General features: G+C 51.0%; 3 protein-coding genes across 5 annotated transcripts; 2 read left to right on the top strand and 1 right to left on the bottom strand.

The window, feature by feature from the left end:
* Positions 1-1,282: 1,282 nt before the first annotated feature.
* S100a1 (S100 calcium binding protein A1) lies at positions 1,283-5,880 on the bottom strand. The gene is made up of 3 exons (XM_028890734.2): positions 5,752-5,880; positions 3,537-3,690; positions 1,283-1,613 (listed from the first exon to the last, which is right to left on the bottom strand). The coding sequence occupies exons 2-3, from the start codon at positions 3,675-3,677 to the stop codon at positions 1,470-1,472; spliced, it is 285 nt and encodes a 94-aa protein (XP_028746567.1). The 5' UTR covers positions 3,678-3,690; positions 5,752-5,880; the 3' UTR covers positions 1,283-1,469.
* Positions 4,078-14,869, top strand: S100a13 (S100 calcium binding protein A13). 2 transcript variants are annotated; one of them, XM_028890732.2, is made up of 3 exons: positions 4,078-4,161; positions 7,421-7,614; positions 14,569-14,869. In XM_028890732.2, exons 2-3 carry the CDS (start codon positions 7,462-7,464, stop codon positions 14,710-14,712), a joined length of 297 nt encoding a protein of 98 aa, XP_028746565.1. In that variant the 5' UTR covers positions 4,078-4,161; positions 7,421-7,461; the 3' UTR covers positions 14,713-14,869. The 2 variants fall into 2 exon arrangements, with proteins under 2 accessions (XP_028746565.1, XP_028746564.1); XM_028890731.2 differs by lacking the exon at positions 4,078-4,161 and adding an exon at positions 6,407-6,582.
* A 2,527-nt stretch (positions 14,870-17,396) lies between these two features.
* S100a14 (S100 calcium binding protein A14) lies at positions 17,397-19,499 on the top strand. Of its 2 annotated transcripts, none has more exons than XM_028890895.2 (4): positions 17,397-17,504; positions 17,812-17,928; positions 18,359-18,505; positions 18,718-19,499. In XM_028890895.2, exons 2-4 carry the CDS (start codon positions 17,899-17,901, stop codon positions 18,853-18,855), a joined length of 315 nt encoding a protein of 104 aa, XP_028746728.1. In that variant the 5' UTR covers positions 17,397-17,504; positions 17,812-17,898; the 3' UTR covers positions 18,856-19,499. The 2 variants fall into 2 exon arrangements, with proteins under 2 accessions (XP_028746728.1, XP_037063238.1); XM_037207343.1 differs by lacking the exon at positions 17,397-17,504 and adding an exon at positions 17,571-17,594.
* The last annotated feature ends 902 nt before the right edge of the window (positions 19,500-20,401 follow it).

Consider the following 20,401-nt stretch of genomic DNA (forward strand, 5'->3'; position numbering starts at 1 on the left):
CAGGACAGCCAGGACTGTTACACAGAGAAACCCTGTCTTGAAACACGCCCCCTCCAAAGTCTTTATTAGGACCTCAGAGCATGGGGTGATGTGCTCTGGCCCTCTTCTTTCTCATCCCTATTTGTGGTGTGTATTTTTTTTGTTTTTGTTTTTGTTTTTGGTTCTTTGAAACAGGGGTTCTCTGTGTTGACCAGGCTGCCTTCAAACTCAAAAAAGATCCACCTGCCTCTGCCTCCCAAGTGCTGGGACTAAAGGTGTGCGCCACCGCCGAATGGCAATTTTTTTGTTTGTTTTTTGTTTTTCGAGACAGTTTCTTTGTGTAGCCTTGGCCTGGAATTTGCTCTGTAAACCAGGCTAGCCTCGAACTAACAGAGATCTTCTTGCCTCTGCCTTCCTAGTGCTGGGATTATTGGCATGCACCACCACGCCCAGCTCTTCCATGTCCTTTTATGTGGGCTGCCACTAGAAGATGTGGCTAATTTTAGGATGGGTCTCCTCACCTTGGTAATCCAATAAAGCGTATCTGTCACAGGTGTGCCCAGTCCCTTGGGTTTTAGTTGATTCCAGATGTAGTCAGGTTGACAACTCGGATTAGCCATTACACAGGATGTCCACTAGCCCTAGTGCCTGACTCTCAGAGATCCTCCCCTCTCCTGCCTCCCTGAACCCCAGCCGCCCCCCCCCCCCTGTGCTGGGTGTTGAACCTGTTGAGCTAAATATCCGACCCCACCCTGCAGTGTTCAGACTGTAAATGGCTATAAAGCCTGACTTTGATGTGTTTTCCTTTCTTCTTTCACTCGTTTTTTGTTTTGTTCCCCCCAACCCCCACCCCAGTCAGGGGTTCTCTGTGTAGCCCTGGCTGTCCTGAAGCTCACTCTGTAGACCTGGCTGGCCTTGAACTTACAGAGATCCACCTGCCTCTGCCTCCTGAGTGCTGGGATTAAAGGCGTGCACCACCACCGCCCACCTTTTCTTCAGTTTCTTGATTGCTTGTTTGTTTTTGTTTTTGGACGCAGGATCTGGCTATGTAGTATGGGCTGGCTTGGAACTCAAAATCTTCCTGTCTCATTCTTCAAGTGCTAGGATTACCAATTACTTATACAAGTCCCTGAGGAGCCAATGGCACTTCAATTTCAGCTAAAACTATGGACCCCTACATTTTTGGGTCTTGAATGTTCCTTAAATAAGATGTAATGCACATAAACTCTCCAAGATAAGGAGTGTTGGGAGCGAGCACCCTTTACTTCACAGATATCCAGACCCAGAGCAGGTAGACATGGACGACAGTTGGTGAGGGAGGCCTTTATTAGAGTGAGTGGCAGGTCTAGATAGACCACCACTCTTGTGCCCTTGGTGGGGGACTGGGCAAGGATGGGGACGTGGGGAGGTGTAGGCGGGGTGAGGAGAAAGCAGGATATAGGAGAAGTCTGACAAGGCTGAGGAAGGGCACTGTCCATGCGGCCATGTGCTCAACTGTTCTCCCAGAAGAAATTGTTACAAGCCACCGTGAGAGCCGCCACCAGCACGACGTACTCCTGGAAGTCCACCTCCCCATCTCCGTTTTCATCCAGTTCCTTCATCACCTTGTCCACAGCATCTGCATCCTTCTGGACCTGTGGAAGGAGGAGATGGAAATCGATACCACTAAGTTAGAGCCTGCACCGTGGTTGAGGCAGAAATGAGCAAGTGAGAATAATAGTTATGGGAGTCTTTGGCAGCACGAGAGACTGGTGAGCTCCTGGTGTCTGCAGAACCTAGCGGAGTTGATACTGACACCAGTTGTCAACCATGATTGTCTACAATGTGACAGGTGCTACATTAGGAACCTTACAGGCTCTGTTTTAGTAAAAAACACACACAAAATGATTTTAGGGCACGGTGGCAGATGCCTTTAACCCCAGCACTCAGTGGGAAAAGAAGCAGGTAGATCTATTTGAGTGCAGGGCCAGCCTGGTCTACATAGCAAGTTCCATGTCAGTTGAGGCTACATAGTGAGACCCTGTCTCAAAACAAAAACAAAAACAAAAACAAAAAAACCCCAAACAAACCAAAAAAAAAAAAAAAAAAAAAAAAAACACACACACCAAAAACCCCCCCAGCTTTTGCCACTTGACCCAGGCTAGCCTGGAACCTGAGGTCTTCCTGGGTCTGCCTTGTTAGTACCAGTATTACAGGTGTGTGCCACCAAGCCTGTCTTTAACAGGAATGCAAATAATGTGGGAGGCTTTTCCCACTGCTTCCATGATAGAGAAGAAACAAACTGACAGCTGGGGAAGAAACAAAAGTTATGTAGCAACAAAATAGCAGGGCCAGAGCGTCAGGGAAGCCTAAGAAAGCTGGGGTTGGTATGTGGTCCCTGCCAGCATCTGTCTCTCTGCATCCTCCAGTCAAAGGAAGCTTCCGAGCAAACTTTCCATCCTTCCTCCCTCTTCACCTCCTGCCATGTCTTTTACTACAATCGCCGTGGGCGCACCCTTTAATCCACTGGAGCAGGCAGGCGATCTTGTGAGTTCGAGCCAGCTGGCTACCAAGTAGCTCCAGAAAGCGCAAAGCTACACAGAGAAACCCTGTCTCGAAAAAACCAAAAAAAAAAAAAAAAAAAAAATTTACCTACAATCTTCCAGTGAAAATCTGTGGCTCAAGTGCCACCTCAGTAGAGAAGCCATGTGACTTCAGAGTACTAATCTCCACAGTTCTAAGGGTCTGTATTTCTTTGAGTTCATGGTTTTACTTTTTCTGGGGTTTTTCAAGACAGCGTTCCTCTGTGTAGTCGTCATGGCTGTCCTGGAACTTACTGTGTAGACCAGGCTGGCCTCGAACTCACAGAGATCTGCCTGTCTCTGCCTCCTAAGTGCTGGGATTAAAGGCATGCATCACCACAGCCTGGCTGTGACTCCATTCTATGCTGTGGGTAATGTGATTGGTAAGTCTGCAGAGCCTAGTATTGATAGGTGGTCAGTAAAGTAGGGCATTTTGCCTTTTCCAGGGAGGTGTTAAGGGAGCCTGGAAAAACTTAGTTAAGAAAGGAAGAGGAAGGGTTGGAGATGTGGCTCAGAGCACTGATTGCTCTTCCAAAGGTCCTGAGTTCAGTTCCCAGCAACCACATGGTGGCTCACAACCATCTGTAATGAGATCTGGTGCCCTCTTCTGGCCTGCAGAGATACGTGCAGACAGAACACTGTATACATAATAAATAAGTAAATCTTTAAAAAAAAAAAAAAGAAAGAAAGGGGGGGGGGCTGGAGAGATGGCTCAGCAGTTAAGAGCACTGGCTGTTCTTCCAGAGGACCTGAGTTCAATTCCCAGCAACCACATGGTGGCTCACAACCATCTGTAACAACTGGCACCTTCTTCTGGCCTGCAGGCATGCATGCAGACAGAGCACTGTATACATAATAAATAAATAAAATCTTTAAAAAAAAAAAAAAAAAGAAAGGAAGGAAGAGGAAGATAATTGGGCTGAGCTTGGGGTGAGGCAGGGATATAGCAGGGCACCCATCTCCTTCCTCCACCCTGCACCTCAACCCTCTGCTCACATCTAGGAAGCCGGAGAGTTCAGTCTGTAGCAGGTCTTTGAGCTCCTTCTTGCTCAGCTTATATTTGTCCCCCTCCTTGCCCGAATGGGCGTGGAACACGTTGATGAGGGTCTCCATGGCAGTCTCCAGCTCAGAGCCCATTTCAGCAGCACACCTACCCAACCCCCAAAGATGGAAGTGAATTGTAAATCAGGTTCAGGACATCTGGGGTCTGGGTAGGGGGTATCCTCAGACTTGACAGCTGGTTTCACAGCTCAAATAGCTACAAAATGGGCCCCCCTTGTCCTTTATCTTTCATTGAGATTTTGCAGTGTGGGAGAAACCCAATCACACCTAAATCCAGTCCAGCATTCTGGGTCCCTCCAGAGGGAGTCAGGGATGGGCATGGGGATTGAGCAATAGGAACCGGACTTTCTTAAGAACTGCAACAGACATCTGCAGTGGCTGGCTCCTGGCTGCCTGGACGGAGATGGGGTGGGGTGGGGCAGGCATGGGTGGACACAGGACCAGGCAGCTTTCTAGCTCTATTTTTACCTTCCAGGCCTGTCACAGTCAAGCTTTGCAGTTAGTAGTGAGTGAGCTGATGTCTACGATGCCCACCCCAGGAAGAAGTCTGGTGCCTTTGGTGAGCAGTCAGGGTGGGAGACCCAACAGTTGTGGGGAGGGGGGGTGTCTCACTGTTTCTGAGCTTCCTGTCAGTAGAGTGGCTCTTCCTCTTTAGGCACCGAGGATTAAGCCCAGGTAAGTTTAGCTATATCTCCCATCTTTTCCTGCTTGGGGTCTATTTATTTATGACAGGGTCACATTCTATAGCCTAGGCGGTCCTGGAACTAGCCCAGGCTGGCCCTCAACTTGTGGGCAGTCCTGTGTCCGTGCCTGGCGCCCCTCACTCCTCACTGTGTCGTTTTGGTTTCTCGGGGGCATGCTTCCCATTACCTCCCATTCTCCTCATCCTCTCTGCAGAACCATCCCTTCCCGTCAGGTAGGCAGAAGGAAGGGAGAGGGAAAGGTCTGAGGCTTTCCTGAGACGCTAACCAGAAGGTGTTGTCCCTGACACTGTCCATGCCTGCCTCAGGCCAGCTCTGTTTCGGTAGCTACAGCGGGAACAGGATAGGGCTGGTTTGTGTTAGAAGGACCGAGTGCATGAGGTCATTTGAGCTCAAGGGGCCGGGGGAGAGCAGAAGAATGGGGAGGTCTGTTGAGAAAGGACTGCCGAGCTAGGGGGCCTCGGTCCTCCGGCCCTGAGAGGGTCATGCTTTCCACAGCCTCAGGGGCGGCTCAGATGTCTCAGCTCAGGTGTCCTCATCCTTCCTCACCGCTGGGTATACTGGACAATAGGTCCTGATTAGATGTCATCCCAGCTCTTCAATGGAGCCCTTGTGACTGTCACCTGAACTCCAGTCACACGAAGCAGTTGTCACAGAGACAGGGGGAGACAGAACCCAAGCCGGGCTGATCAGAGGGATAAGGAGCACTCCAGGGAGGAATTTGGGTGGCTCAGTTACCGTTCTCATCTATGAGGGGCACCCACCCGGAGGTTCACCCGGAGCCCTCCAGCAGCTTGGAATTTAATGAAGGGGAGGACCTGGGGGTGGAGCACTGGGAAAACAAAAGGAAAAATTTGGGGAGAGAGACGTGGGGGGTCAAGGCTGAAAAAAAAAAAAAGGGATAAGGAGGAGGTCTTGTGAAGGCAGAGACTGGACAGGGCATACTGCCACAGACCCCCTTCTTCATGATACACAGGGCCTATGCTCTGCTGCTCCCCACTTCCCTAGGGTTTGGTTAGGGGGTGGCAGAGACAGAGGCTGGGGAGGGGGCAGGAACAGCCGTTCTTATTCTTACCCTAAAGGAGCAGGGCTGTCTCTCCTCCCTTCCCACACCTAGAGACTGGGGTACCTGGCAGGGGACACTGGGTTCTGTGGGAAGGTCTGGTGGCCTGGAAGCTGAGTGGCATCCTCACTCACCAAACTTCTAGCTCTCTGACCTTCACTCACCCCTTCTCAGTACTTTCCAAACCTTATCCCCACCCTAGATCTCAAACCGCCCTTTCCTTTCCCTTGACGGAGTCCTGCCAGACCCTTGTCAGACCCTTGCCAGACCCTTGCCAGATCTCGCAACACCACTGTATCCTTTTCCAGGGCTCTTGGGGTCTTTCTGAGGCTCCCTGTCCTACAGGTTGGCTAAGCCAGGGACCTAGTCAGGGTAGGGTACTCACGGTTGGCCTGGGCCTGAGGTGAGAGCAGGTTCTCGACAGGCAGGCAGGCTGCAAATGTGGCACCTCAGCGGTGTGGGGAGACCTGCCCTTCCCTGCCGACCCTCCTCCCCACCAGCTCCACCCCTTCACCAACCAACGACACCGCGAAGGGCCAGAGGCCAGGAGTGGACAGAGGCGCCCTCTGTCTCCCGGGCGGGAACGGGCTGCCCCGTGTTTCTTCCCGTTCTTGGTCGCATCCCCTCCCTGAGCCTGCAAGAAGGAGGTGGTAGAGAAATCTAGGGAAGGGTGTTGTGGGGCGGACTGAGCAGGGAGAGGGAAGGATTCTGCCCAGGGGTGCTTAGCCTGTGCGCCTCCATGAGGGGCTTCTGTCTCGGAACTCAGTGAAGAATTTCAACTGGAGTTTCATTACGGGGGGCCTCAGTCTGGGGCTTTCCGAGTGCCCTTGGGCTGTGGGGTCTTTTGCAAGGGTGTCTGGTTTCCCAGACGAGGCTTTCCAGTGCTGAATTCCCCCAAGCGTTTTTTTTTTTTTTTTTTTTTTTTTTATTTTAATGTTGCCAAACAGCAGTAGCAGACCCTCTGACACACTCCTGACTAAGCGTCATAACCGGGAGGGATGGGAACCTGTGGTCCCTCCTCAACAGGCTCTGTCCTAGTCGCGTGGCGCAGCGGTGGGGTGGCTAGTGACAGCAGGGGCGGTCCCCTCTTTTCCGAATCAGCGGAGGCGGAAACTTGACACTTCGGAACTGGGAGTGGTTCTCTTCTTCCCTGGTGCTTAAAAACTTCAGCCTTGAGGCTTCAGCTCAGCTCACTGCATCCCACCTCCCTTCCCGGGTGAGTTACTCTCTCTGACTCTGCAGGGAGCCTGGAGACCTACCCTTTCTTTATCGGCTCCGGGGTTCCTCCTTCCAAGTGGTTCCAGGCAGCGATTCGGGAAGTGGCTTCAGGAAAGCAGGCAAAGGTCCTTGCAGGAGTCTGTGGGTGGGTGGACAGAAATGAGGGGGATGAGGAGGCATGTTTCTTCCCTTCCTGGAGCCCTGAGGGCACTGCGTGTCCATGCCAGACACTTTGTGGGCTGTGGGCTTGAGCTGGAAGAGTCCCTTTCTGGACCTTGTCAATCACAGAGTGGAGAAGGTCAGTGGGGTCTCCTGCGGAGCACTCTCCCACCCCCTCAGAAGAGGTAGGGTATGGGGCAGAGAAGATGGGTCTGGCCCGATTGAGTCAGACCTGACCTCAACGGGGCCTTTGCCAACCCTAGGCTTCTCTACTCTGAACAGTACCAGTCTGTGGGAGGGTGGAGACTCTGCTCTCAACATAAATAAGCACTGGAGACAAAACAACTTCTTGACCCTAAGACAGGGAATGACAAAAAGAAAGGGTCATTAGAACAGAGACCCTACAGGTGATGTTACCACACTCAGAAGACTCCAAAGAAAAGCCCTCAAAGATAGAGTGGTTGCCACACGCAGAGACCGCTGCAGAGGCATCCCTAAGACAGACACTTAAAAAGGACACTCAGACACGGGAGCCGGAGAAAAATTCTTTCTGGAAGTGAACCTAAACTGAAATACCGTTGCCTGTTGTGGACCCTTTCATCTTTCCAACACTGACCCTTTCAGGCTTACCCATTCTTGGATCCCTAACTCTCTTGGTCTCTTTCTTCCCCTGCCAGGTCAGTCTGTGAAGACATCAGCTCCGACTTTGGGGGTACTAATGGCCGCCGAGCCGCTGACCGATCTGGAGGCAGCCATCGAGACTGTGGTCACCACGTTCTTCACCTTTGCCGGCCTGGAAGGACGGAAGGGCAGCCTGAGCATCAATGAGTTTAAGGAACTGGTCACCCAGCAGTTGCCTCATTTGCTAAAGGTTGGTGGAGGGCTCTGGGACTGACGTGTGCCGGGTGATAACGCCGAGTAGGTGATGTGAACGGAAACAAATGTGAGTGACTGCGTGTGTGCTGGGTTTCCCTGTCTCAAGGGTGTGTGTGTGTGTGTAAAAACTAGATGAGCGAAGATGCTGTGTTGGTGCAAATGGGAATGTGTCAAACAAGGTCGTTGAGTACTTGAGTCTGCCTGTGTCTCTCTAGTCCCATTTTCTCAACATATTACTGGACCCAGAGGTGGATTCCCAGAGACTTACGCACGGTAAGAACTAGAAGGAGGCTTAGCAAAAATAAAACCACACCCAGACCTGGTGGTGCCTGCCTGTACGTCTGTAATCTCAGCACTCGGGAGGCTGAGGCAGAAGGATCAGGAATTTGAAACCAGTTTAGGGAGACCCTTTCTCAACCAACAGCACATAAAGTCACAGTGAGCTATATTCTCAGTGAACCCCGGTCTATGAGGAGCTTCCGTGATTAGTTCCCACTACCTATGAGTAGTCCCCATCCCCTCAGTAAGGCGGCTCATTCTGCAGAAGTGATTGGGGGTTCGAATTGGTTGACTCTGAGTTTGTATGCTATTCTAGTCTCTTAACAGTTTATTTTAATCCTTTATGAAATTTCACAGCCACACAAGAGTGTGTGACTGTGGCTGGGCGTGGTGGCTCACGCCTTTAGTTCCAGCGCTGGGGAGGCAGAGGCAGGCGGATCTCTGAGTCTGAGGCCAGCCTGGACTACAGAGCGAGTTCCAGGACAGCCAGGGAGACACAGAAACTGTAACCAAACCAAACCAAACCAAACCAAAATGAAACAAAATCAATTCCTTGCTCTCTTCTAAAGGTCTGTGGGGCACCTCAGTGTTCCGTTCTACAGTCCATCCTCATATTCGATTCAACTGTATGTTCTTCATTAGCCAAAAAATGTGCCAATCCTCCAGCTCCTGGAGCTTTCAGGACCTCCTGTAGCCTCCCCTTGTCTGGTCACTCTCTGTTGTTCCACTTCTTGTTTTTGTGTTATTTTTTAACAGATTTATTATTTCGTGTGCATATGTAGCACATGTGTTCTGGTGTCTGCACGGGTCAGAAAAGGGCATCAGGTCCTCTGGGACTGGAATTGCCGTAGCGCCAGGATTAAAGGAACACACCACCATTTGAAGCCACGTATTTGTGGGGGTCCCCCCCCTGCTTTTTTTGTTTTTTTTTTTTTGAGACAGAGTTTCTTTGTGTAGCTCTGGCTATCCTGGATCTCGCTCTGTAGACCAGGCTGGCCTCAGACTCACAGAGATCCGCCTGCCTCCCCCTCCCAAGTGCTGGGATTAAAGTTGTGCACCACCAGCCCAGGTTCCTCCTCCTCCTCTTCTTTGTTCATTTGTGTGGTTTTTAAAAAAAGATGTATTTAATTTTTCATTTTATGTAGAGGATTGCCCATATGCAGGTCTGTGCCTGGTGCCCACAGAGGCCACAGAGGCTTTGGATCCCCTGGAACTGGAGTTACAGATGGTTGTTAGCCGCCATGTGGGTGCTAGGAACCAAAACCTGTGTTCTTTACAAGAGCAGCAAGTGCTCTTAACTGGTGAGCCGTCTCTCCAGCTCCCCTTTTTTGTGTTTTTGAGACAGGGTAAAAAATTCGTGTAGTTCAAGATAGCCTTGAAGTCATTGCAGCCCTCCCTTTTGGGCCTCCTCGGTGTTAGTTTGGGTCCCGCTCTGAGTGTCTCGACTGCTCTGTTTTCGTTTCCTCCCATCAACTTCATCTCCTCATGCCTCTTCTTGTTTAGCTCATGTTCTAAGACACACCGTTATAATCACGCTTGCAAAACCCTTGATCCTGTCTCTCTATCGTTGTCAGTCAGGACCCCCACATACCTACATTTCTGCCTAAATCCACCACCTGTGTCTGTCTGCACTTGGAGAGCTGAATCTACCTAGAGGAACATGCACAGCCAGGCTGACTTGTTTCTCTACATCTATAACCACAAAGTCCAGAGGAACCCTTGGCAACGCTGAGCACTTCTATATTTCCTTGTGAGTGGTCGGGACACAAACTTTTCCTTCCTCAGATTCCAAAACCTCCTTCCACAGTCTCCCTGTCCCCAAGGAATTGACTCACTTTGAAAATAAGCAATCTCGAAGGTTCTCTGTGCTCCCTCATTACCCCACCCCCAGAGCGTCTCCTGGGTCAGCATCTACTGGGCCTTCCTTCAGGGCCTCACACGTGGTCTGTCCAGGCTTCCAAGGCCAGCTCTCTGCTGGTGTCCTGCATTCCATCCCCTCTCACCTACTTAGAAGACTTGTTCCTGCAGTGATTCTCTTTTCCCTCTGCGCGTTACATTTCCCTTCTTCTGGATCGTTTGTAGTAGATTACGATGTGCTGGAATTCATAACAAATCAACTTAGAGCTCGATTATGGGCCCTTCCTGTTCACCTCCCAGTTCAAAATGCTTTTATCTCTTAAGAGCCAGAATCCGGTGGTGGTGGTGGCACCTTTAATCCAAGCACTCCTGTCCCCCAAAACAAAAGCTTCCTGGTGACCATAGCAATGCTCTTTCCACTTTGCCCAAACATGCCTCTGAATAGACCTGTGAGAACTTTAACATGGAGGTGCCCCCCCACAAGCCCATAGGAAGGGGGTACCAAATCTGAACAGGCACATGTGGCACTACAGCGGTCTAAGCAATTGTTTGTGGAAGCCCCCCAATTCTCCCCCAAACCACTCAAGTAGACACTAAGACTGCTTCCCTCCCTTACAGGTTGAGGACACGGAGGTCCAGAATTGTTAAGTAGCTTGTCCAAAGCCCCAACGTTTAGAATAGGCTCTGGATTGACTGGAAAAGAGGGCTGTGTTTCCTCGCCTACACTGTAGTCTATGTGATTTATTTAAGGGGGTGTTTCAGAAGGACTAACTGGACCCTTCCAAAGGAAAGTGGCTTGAGATGCCCCACAGTTTGGGCTATTATTTTTGCAAAGGAAAGCCCCAGAGTACAGGAACAGAATCTGCCATGACTCTGCGGCACAGAAAGGGCCAAGGAAGTTCAAAGGCTCCTAGTCCACTCAGCCACACAGCATCCAGTGGTCCGTCAGCCGGAGGTGACTAGGGCCTGGGATTAGCAGATAGCCTAGGAACTCATTAACACTCATCATTAGTGGTCCTGTGTCATTCAGCCCACCCGAGGTGGTGGCTGGTTCATGCAGGTCCCCTGGCTCCAGGCGCGCCCCTGGGATCCTCCGGTGGATCTGGCTGGATGCCTAGTGGCGCCTCCTGAAGCTCCCGGCTTTTTTTCCCTTGAGGCACCAGCTCTGGGCTAAACTTCATTGCCTGGGGCTAGGAAGCCCAGCCGTCAGTCCAGGGTGGGACAGCTGGTTCTGGTGGTTCTCATTCAACCCAGCTGGGTTTACCACTAGCTCCCTACACCCCCACCCCCACTTCCGAATGCACACAGGCAGATCTCTGTGAGTTTGAGGCCAGCCTGGTCTACAGAGTAAGTTCCAGGACAGCCAGGGCTGTTACACAGTGAAACCTTGTCTTGAAAAACAAAAAATCAAACAAACAAAAAAAGAGCCAGAATCATCCTAGATCTTCAATAGGCTCAACACTCAAGCCTTAACGAAATCTTCTCGGTAGTTTTAACCTCTTTGAGGAAAGTAAACTTAGTCTGCCCACTGTAGCCCATCATAGGGCCACTTTCCCTGGGTACACAGAGACTCCTTGCTCTTCTGTACTGTGTCACTTTGTGGGGTGTAATGAGTACTTTCTATCCCACCAGCCAGCTCCCAAATAATGACATGGAGATTTCTTATTAATTATGAAAGCTTGGCCGTTAGCTCACACTGGTCCCATAGCTCTTACAACTTAAATTAACCCATTTATATTAATCTGTGTTCTGCTACTTGGCGTTAACTCTTTTCCATCTTGCACCTCCTGTTTTCCTCTCCATGTCTGGCTTCTCTATGGCCACTTCCGGTCAGCTAGTCGCTGGCTGTGCTCCCTGATTCAAGGTATAACTTTATTGGGCAGTCTTGGGAGTGCCAGAGGGCGATCAAAATATCCCACAATAGTGGGGTTCATGCTTGCCACATTTCCTGCAGGAAGTCAGGCAGGTCTTAGAAAGTTCAAGACGTTCTTGGGAGTGCCATCGGCACCGAAGCTTTTGCTTATTTATTTTTAATACTTACTGTTTTTATTTGATGTGTCTGGGTGTTTTGCCTGTGTTGGTGGGGCCTGGAAAAGGGCATCAGATCCCCTGGAACTAGAGTTACAGGTTGTTGTTAGCAGTCATATAGGTGTTAAGGATTGAACCCAGGTCCCCTGGAAGAGTAGCCAGTGCTCTTAACCACTGAGCCATCTCTCCAGTCCTATCTATTTTTTTGGGACAGAGTCCCTCTGTATGTCCCCAGCTGGCCTTGAACTTGACATCCTTCTGCCTATTCCTCCCAAGTGTTATACCACCACACCTATATATCTTCTTTTTCCTCTTCTTTTCCCCTATCCCCACGAGACAGGGTTTCTCTGTGTAGCCCTGGCTGTCTTGGAACTCATTCTGTAGACCAGGCTGTCTTTGAACTCAGAGATCTGGCTGCTTCCCAAGTGCTGGGATTAAAGGTGTTTGCCACCCCTTCCAGCTTCTTTTTCTTTTAACTTTTGATACAGAGTCTCTCTATGTAGCCCTAGCTGTCTTGGGTGTAAGGATGTCGGATCCCCTGAAACCAGAGTTACTTACAGTTAGTTGTAAACTGCCATGTGGGTGCTGGGAATTGAACCTGGTTCCTCTGGAAGAGCAGCCAGTGCTCTTAACCTCGGAGCCGTCTCTCCAGCCCCTTGGTTAACATTCTTATAACTAAAAGCTATTTTAAAAAATTCTTTTTGAGACATGGTCTTATTATGTATCCCAGGCTGGCCTCAAACTTGCTATGTAGCTAAGAATCATCTTGAATTCCTGATCCTCCTGCCTCTACCTCCTAAGTGCTGGAATTACAAGCGTGTACCACTATGCCATGTTTACCTATTAATAATAGTTTTGTGTGTATGGTATTAGAGATTGAAGCCAGGGCCTCATGCATGTTAGGTAAACTCCCAAGGGCTGAGCTATAGCCTTAGTTCCTCCCCACCCCTTTTTTTGAAACAGACTCTCATTAAATAGCCCAGGAAGGCTTTGAACTCATGATCCTCCAGACTTAGTCTGCTGGGTAGCTGAGACTACTGTCCTGTACCACCAGGCCTGGCTCATTTCTAGGGTTTTTTTTTTTTTTTTTGGTGGTGGGGGCAGGTGCAGGTAAGGGAGAAAGACACAGAGCAGTAGCTAAGAATTGAAGCCCTGGTTTAGAAAATCTGGGTTTGAGCTGGAGCAATGGCTTAATGGTTTGGAGAGAAGACCAGGTTTCTGTTCCATTGCCAGCATGCGGGCTCGTCACTGTCCATTCTCCAGTTCCAGGGGGTCCACACTCTCTTCTGGCCTCAGCAAGTACCAGGCACATACATAGTACAAAATGCACATACATATAAGATAAAATAAAAGAGAAAAAGCTCTCTGTGAGTTTGAGGCCAGAGAGAGAGAGAGAGAGATCGTGAGAGCAACCTGGACTCAAATACAGGTTCTAGCTGTTCAACTGTGCTTGGTGCCAGTACCTGGCCTTTCTGGGGTTTAAGTTTCTCATCTGCTAGGCAGACTCATCATGCCTTTCTTGTTGGACTGGTGGTGTGCTTCAGCCTGTATTTATTGAAGATTTGCTCTGTCTTTTCCTGTCTTAGCGAACAAACTTCAGCTGTGTACTTGACATTGAAAGTGTAGTGTTGGACAAGGTAGACCAGGCCCTTGTGCCACAGAAGCCGTCATTCCAGTGGATCATGAGGCTCAAATGAAATAAAACGTAGTGTAATACCACAGTGCCTGGAGTCAAGGACATTTGGGTTGCCCTCCTACATCCCCCCTGACTAGTAGTGGAGGAAGTGCTGTCCAATGAGTGAGCTTAAGACTCTGCTAAACTCTGGGTAAGCCTGATGACCTTGGTTCTATCCCCAGGTCCCACATAAAGGTGGTGTGCCCCTCCCCTGTATCAGACACACGCATAATAAATCTTTTGGGAAAAAAAGAAAAAGAAAAAAAGACTCTGCTAAAAAACAAGACAAAACAAAAAACCAAACCAAAACTGAAAACCCTCTATGGATTTGCTTCATGTCATCTAGAGATTTGTTTGGCAGATCTTTGCCTTTGTCCAGATGTTGACCCAAATATTGAGCATGGGGCTGGAGAGATGGATCAGTGGTTATGCACACTACTCTTGCAAAGGACCCAGGCTCAGTTCCCATATGGCAGCTCGAATCCATCTGTTACTTCTGTTTAGATAGCATCCTTATGGTGGTTTGAAAGAAAATGGCCCTCAAAGGGAGTGGCACTATTAGGAGGTGTGGCCTTGTTGGCATAGGCATGGTCTTGTTGGAGGAAGTGTGGCACTGTGGAGGTGAGCTTTGAAGGTTCATATATGCTCAAGCCACACCTAGTGAGACAGTCTTCTGATCAAGGTGTAGCCAGCACCATGTCTGCCTGCATGCTGCCATGCTCCCCGCCATGATGATAATGGACTAAACTTATAAAGTGTAAGCTGCCACCTCAGTTAAATGTTTTCCTTTATAAGAGTTGCTGTGGTCATGGTGTCTCTTCACAGCATTAGAAACCCTAACGAAGACAGTCCTCTTCTGACCTCTGTGGGCACCAAGCATGTGTGGTTGGTACACACACATACCACATGTTGGCAAAATGCTCATACATATAAAATAAAATGAATGAATCTAAAACCCCTTGGATATGGGACCTCAGGCAGTGCAGTTCTGGGTCCGTAGCCTCATCCTATGGGCAGGCTTTGGCATTGTCTGAGGGAAGCACCTGACGGTTCTTCCCTCTCTCCCTGCTCCAAGAGCCCTAGTTTCTAATCCTTTTTACATCTTCTTAGGATGTAGGCTCTCTAGATGAGAAGATGAAGAGCTTGGATGTGAACCAAGACTCGGAGCTGAAGTTCAATGAGTACTGGAGACTGATTGGGGAACTGGCAAAGGAAATCAGGAAGGAGAAAGCCTTGGAGATCCGGAAGAAGTAAAGCCTGCATGTCAGGATGAAGGAAGTCAGGAAGGAGAAAGCCTTGGAGATCCGGAAGAAGTAAAGCCTGCGTGTCAGGATTGGGGCCCAGCAGAGTCAGCTGGGGAGGGCAAGGCAGAACCCTACTCCCCCTAATAAAGCTTCCTTCTTGAAACACAGATGCTTATTTTTATATTCTACCAGATTTCTTTTCTTGAGACCAGGGAATGGGAAAGCTCTGTCTTTACCTGAGGTGAAAACATGAAAATTGTAGGCACTTTGAAGGCAAGGAGTGTGATTCATCTTCATCTCTCCTGCAGCATCTAGCATCCCACCTCCTATATGATTTCTTCATCCCTCTGCTGTTCAGGACAGAACTCAGTCCTCAGCATGTGCGACATAGCAATCAATAGGTCTTGCATTAGGCAGGTGCTCAGTAAACACATGGTTGATGAGTGAAAAATATGGAGACGTGGGGGCTGGAGAGGCTCAGTGGTTAAGAGCACTGGCTGTTCTTCCAAAGGACCTGGGTTCAAGTCCCAGCACCCACAGGGCAGCTCACAACTGTCTATAGTTCAGGTCCAAGGGATCTGAGACCCCAACCCAGACATACAGGCAGGCAGAACACCAATGTACATAAAGTAAAAATAAATAAATCATTTTAAAAGAAAGAAAGAAAAATGCGGAGATTCGAGGCAGGCAGCTCCCGAGGCTCGGCTCCATGGCTCCAGCTTCCAGTTTTCCCCATGTAAGTCCTGGAGTTCGTACTTTGGCTGGTCATGACAATGAACACCTGTTAAACATTTTACCCATATTGCCCTCGTTAACTGTCCCAGCTGTTAAGATTAATTAATCCAATTTTTACAGTGTTGAGGATTAACCTAAGATCTTGCACGTGTTAGGCATTTGGGAGGAGTCGCACCCCCAGGCCTCTTTTAGCTTTTTTTTTCTTTCTTTTTGTGTTGTTATTGTTTTAATAATTTGCTTATTTTTATTTGATGTGCATTGGTGTTTGGCCTGCATGTGTGTCTGTGTGAGGGTGTCAGATCTTGGAGTTACACACACTTTGTGAGCTGCCATGTGGGTCCTCTGGAAGGGCAGTCAGTGCTCCTAACCGCTGAGCCATCTCTCCAGCCCCCTGGGGATTGTTTTGAGATAGAGTCTCGCTCTCTTCAGCAATCTTCCTTCCTCCGCTTCACCGGCGCTGGGAGAACAGGTGTGCACTACCATGCCTGGCTTTGAGGAAACATTTTTAGGGAGGCGAGGTTGCCAGGACAAGAATCGCTGGAGCTGGACTGGAGAAGTGCGGCTCAAATATAAGAGGGAGAGGGAGCTGTGGTCGTGTGGAGTGCTCAGGGACAGAGTTGTCTGTCCCCACCCTGCATTCTCTGACTCGAGGGGCAAGTGGTTTGCACAACTCACCACTAGAGAGAGTAGGGGTGTGGCAATGATGTAAGCCTCTTGGGTTCTCACTGCTGTAACTGTGGGTGTCCACGTGGGGCAGCTAGTCAACCGGAGGAAAATTAGCAGAGACAAATTCCCCATCACATGTCAGGAGAGGGACCTCAGAGGGATCGCTGGGCTCTCAGTGGGAACCCAGGCTGAGGGGCTCTGAGAAGCCCTCTGACGGCAAGACCCTTGTAGTGTCTCCAGACTGAAGCCCTTCAGAGGAGCTTTCCAAAGGAGACTGTTGTGGTAGAGTCCCCGATTGAGACCAGAAATACAGGGGACCTCCAGCAGGTGACACAGGGGTCGCCATCTGCATATCTGCTCTGATTTCAGAGTTAGGAAGGGAAGTTTGAGTCTAGGCCCATACAGTCCTTCTGCTGACCCCTCAGCCCTTCCACTGTGGTCTGTCCACCGTGGTCTGTCCTTCCCATGACTTTAGCGGCCCAGGTCCTAGGTCCTGGGCAGGTGTGGAGGGCTAGTTGGCTTGGTCACAGTCCCAGGAAGTATAGTTTAGGCTCCCCCTGGGGTTCCTGGGTAGTAGATTGGAGTTCTGGTGTTTGACATGCTGTTCAGGGAAGGGGTAGGATTTGGAGGTGGGGGGGGAGGTGGAGGGAGGTTGCAGCCCAACCAGTTTGGAGAGGTTGTTCCCTGCCAGGGAACTCCTTTGAGCCTTGCACATGTGTGCCCTGGGCGGCTGCAAGGCGCTGGCAGGACGTCAGGCGAAGGTTCGGTGCGGTTGGTTCCCAGTACCAGGGTGCACTGCTCTGGCCCTTCCTTTCAACCTTTTTATCTCTGTGCCATCAGGACTGGGAAAGGCTTGCAAGGCTCTGGGTTTCAGCAGGCCTGAGTGTTACTAGCCAAATTCGCTCTGGTTGGGAGGGAGAGGAGAGAAGAGCGCGCAAGCGAGCGAGCCAGCGTCCAAGCACAGAGACCCCGGGGATCTCTTTCAAGCTCCTCGTCCCACAAATCCACCTTGATCAGCCCTTGCTTCTCCTTCCGTGCAGACTCCCTCTGCTCCCTGCCTCACCGCTGCTGCGAGGTTCCTACCCTCCCGGGGATGGCTCCTCTGCGCCCCCTTGCCTTCCTTCTCTTCTCTCCCTGGGACTCTGTAAGGTGATCTTGTGCCAGGGGCATCCCATACCCAGCCCTCCATGGCTGCCTCCTCATGGTAGGGGTGGGAACTGACTAGCGCTGGAGAGGGTGGGGCTCACAAAAGCTGGCTCCCAGCCCGGGAGGCTGCAATAGCTGGGGTGACTGAGGGATAAGGCGCTGGCCCTGCCCCTGGCTTCCCCTCCCTTCCCCCAGGTATAAGAGCCGAGCTCAGGTGAGCTGGCTCCTCCATCCTGTCTCTGCAGCTGCCAGCAGGTAAGAAAGTCCAGCGCCTTCAGCCTAGTCGCTCTTCAGGGAGTACCCCATGCCTCCCTCGCCCAAGCCTCCCAGGGGTGGCTGGAGGAGGTGGGGAGAAGGAGGCCCAGGGGGATTCCCTCTGAGTGGGTTGGCCTGGGGGCTGTGGCCTTAGCTCCTGGAGTTTGGGCAGGGACTGGATCTGTGTGGAGCAGAAGCCAACCGCTTAGGTGAAGGTGTATGTTGGGTGGAGCCAAACGCGGCCATGAAAAAAAAAAGAATGAAGAGCTCTCCCCTCACCTCAGGCCTCCCCCCTCCCCTTTTCCAGGCAGATCATGAGCCATCAGCTCCTGTGGGGCAGGCTATAGGACAGACGACAAAACTAACTCACGGAAGGACCAGTGTACCAGGCACCATGGGACAGTGTCGGTCAGCCAACGCTGAGGTGGGCCCATTCATCTGGCCGGTCTTTCTGTTCTTACACTCTTCTTGTTAGGGGGGGTTCATGCTCCCACTGACTTCTGCTGCTTTCCTAGGCCTTGCCCTGTAGATACTGCCAGTAAGCCCCCAATCCCCTCCCTTATGCGTACCCAGGATGATGCAAATGGAGTTCTTCTGGAAATAGGATGTCTGGGCACATGCTGGGGCCTGCCCTGCCTGGGATCTGGGGTTGTGGGGCTTGCCTAATCTATGGCTTAGGGCAAGAGGCCACTGTGGCCTGGAGCCTGGGCTAGGGGAGAGGGAAGTGGGGCAGGATTCTGGGCTCTGGATTGTCTTGTAGCTGCTTTCTAGCCTGTTGATTTTCCAAGGCTCCTGGGAAGGGTTTTGTAGGGTGGGTGGGCCCTCCTGATGTGGGTTTTGTCTCCTGTCTTCAGGATGCCCAAGAATTCAGTGACGTAGAGAGGGCCATTGAGACCCTCATCAAGAACTTCCATCAGTACTCTGTGGAGGGTGGAAAGGAGACACTGACTCCGGCTGAACTACGAGACCTGGTTACCCAGCAGCTGCCACACCTCATGCCGGTACTGAGGGAGTGGACCCCACCCCACCCAGACCCCTGGCTTCCCAGACTAGTGCTCCAGGACCCCACCCACACTGGCACTGGTCACCCTGTGTCTCTCCCTCTTGCCAACGCCTGGTAGGCTCCTGGCCTCCTACCCGCCCCGGGCCAGGGTGGGGCAGGAAGGTCTGGAGGTAGTGTCTTGCTGAGTTGTGGTGTCTTTCCTGTCCTCAGAGCAACTGTGGGCTAGAAGAGAAAATTGCCAACCTGGGCAATTGTAATGACACGAAACTGGAGTTTGGAAGCTTCTGGGAGCTGATTGGAGAAGCAGCCAAGAGTGTGAAGATGGAGAGCCCTGTCGCTCGGAGCTGAGGACCTCTTCTTGGAACTTGCTGGGGGTGTTGGGGGTAGGGGATTTTCCAGGCCCTGAGCCTGGAAATAAAATTTTTCTCTACCCCCACCACCCCATTCCCCAGCCTGCACCTCTCCTCATCTCTGTGAGGACAGCCTTCCCTGTGGGCTCTGTGCGCTCATCTAGGGTGCTCTGTGGAGCTCCTGGGTCCAGAAGTCCTCTTCCCAGGGGAGCTCAGGGGGTGGGGTGGGGCTGGAGAGGATATGCAGGGATCCTGGCGGGGTAAGGGCCGAGCCCTTGGGAGTAGGGGAAGGGCAGAAAGGAACTGGGCTATGGGAAGTGATCTGAAGAATGGGGCTGGGAAGCTGGCTGGATGCTTGGTCCTGAAAAGGGTGTCTGAGAACCTATCCCTTCTAATCTTGTCCGACTTCAACTGTAGCTGTCAGCCTTGTGCCATCCTTGCTGCTTCCGGCTCTGCCCCATCCTCCTTCCAGGGTCTGTCTCTGAGTAGGAGCAGGGCAAAACAGGAGCAGAGTTGCAAAAGAGGCCAAGGAGGGCGTGACTTCAGAGGTTTGGGGTGAGAGGACCAGCTAGGTGCTTGGGCATTTCTGGATGACAGTTATTTTATAATATTTGATTAATAAAAATATTGGAAAAAGTAAAATATGTTGTCTTGACTGTTTGTTCCTCTCCTTTGCCCAGTCTTCAGGGGTCAGGGGTGAGGGGTTCTTTGAGGCAAACGGCGGAGTCATTAGTGGGTGAGAGACAGGAGGATGGGGTGGTTGGCAGTAGAAGAGATTAGGTGCTCACTTCTCTCCATGGACTTGGGTTGAGGGTGGTCCCAGCCCTAAAAGCTGAAGAAGATAATTCCTCGCAGAGAGACAGGCTCCTCCTTGCCTGGGCTGGTCCTCTGATAGGAGATGAAGGCATGTATTCATACCTGGGGAAAGGAATGAACCCTGTGTCCTGGGGCACAGCTGACTAATGTCAAGGGAAATGGGCACTAAGAAACAGGTTGAGTGGCTGGAGGTTGGATCTCAACTCTGCCACTTATGGCTTTGAACTCTGGGCACTCTCTTTCAGTGTGTTTCCTCATGGGGGTGTGAATAGTCCTCTCAGAGGAGGAGGATGTGACCCATCACCTGAAGTACTTGCCAGGAAGCCCGACACAGTGGGTGCCTCGTAAGTGGAAGGTCCATGAAAGTGAGGACATTGGTGTGGTTGAGGAGAAGGTTTTTATTGTGGAGATGAGGGAGAGAACAGCCAGAGGCATCTGGAAGAGTCCAGACTGAATGTGGCCAGCAGAATAGACCAGGCCATGAGAGGAGAGAGAGAGAGGAACAGAGAATGAGAGAGGAAAAGAGAGAGAGAGAGAGAGAGAGAGAGAGAGAGAGAGAGAGAGAGAGAGAGAGAGAGAGCCAGGAAAGGAGCCGAGGACCAAGGGGACAAAGAAGAACCAAGAATGTGTGGCAAAATGGCTGGGTTATGATAGGAGTCAGAAGCTGGGGGAGGGGGGCCAGGCTCCGGGACTGGAGAGGTTTAGGGTAGGGCATGGGGGTGAGAAGT

Source organism: Peromyscus leucopus, chromosome 6 (genome assembly GCF_004664715.2).
Source record: "Peromyscus leucopus breed LL Stock chromosome 6, UCI_PerLeu_2.1, whole genome shotgun sequence".
Lineage (NCBI taxonomy): Eukaryota > Metazoa > Chordata > Mammalia > Rodentia > Cricetidae > Peromyscus > Peromyscus leucopus.

What these genes read in the sequence shown, in the direction of transcription:
- S100a1 (XM_028890734.2), bottom strand. Translation starts at nt 3,677, where the DNA reads ATGGGCTCTGAGCTGGAGACTGCCATGGAGACCCTCATCAACGTGTTC. An exon ending in AACTCTCCGGCTTCCTAGAT is followed by an intron (nt 1,614 to 3,536) that starts GTGAGCAGAGGG and finishes CTCCTTCCACAG; the next exon opens with GTCCAGAAGGATGCAGATGC.
- S100a13 (XM_028890732.2), top strand. Translation starts at nt 7,462, where the DNA reads ATGGCCGCCGAGCCGCTGACCGATCTGGAGGCAGCCATCGAGACTGTG. An exon ending in AGTTGCCTCATTTGCTAAAG is followed by an intron (nt 7,615 to 14,568) that starts GTTGGTGGAGGG and finishes ACATCTTCTTAG; the next exon opens with GATGTAGGCTCTCTAGATGA.
- S100a14 (XM_028890895.2), top strand. Translation starts at nt 17,899, where the DNA reads ATGGGACAGTGTCGGTCAGCCAACGCTGAG. An exon ending in GTCGGTCAGCCAACGCTGAG is followed by an intron (nt 17,929 to 18,358) that starts GTGGGCCCATTC and finishes TCCTGTCTTCAG; the next exon opens with GATGCCCAAGAATTCAGTGA. An exon ending in AGCTGCCACACCTCATGCCG is followed by an intron (nt 18,506 to 18,717) that starts GTACTGAGGGAG and finishes TCCTGTCCTCAG; the next exon opens with AGCAACTGTGGGCTAGAAGA.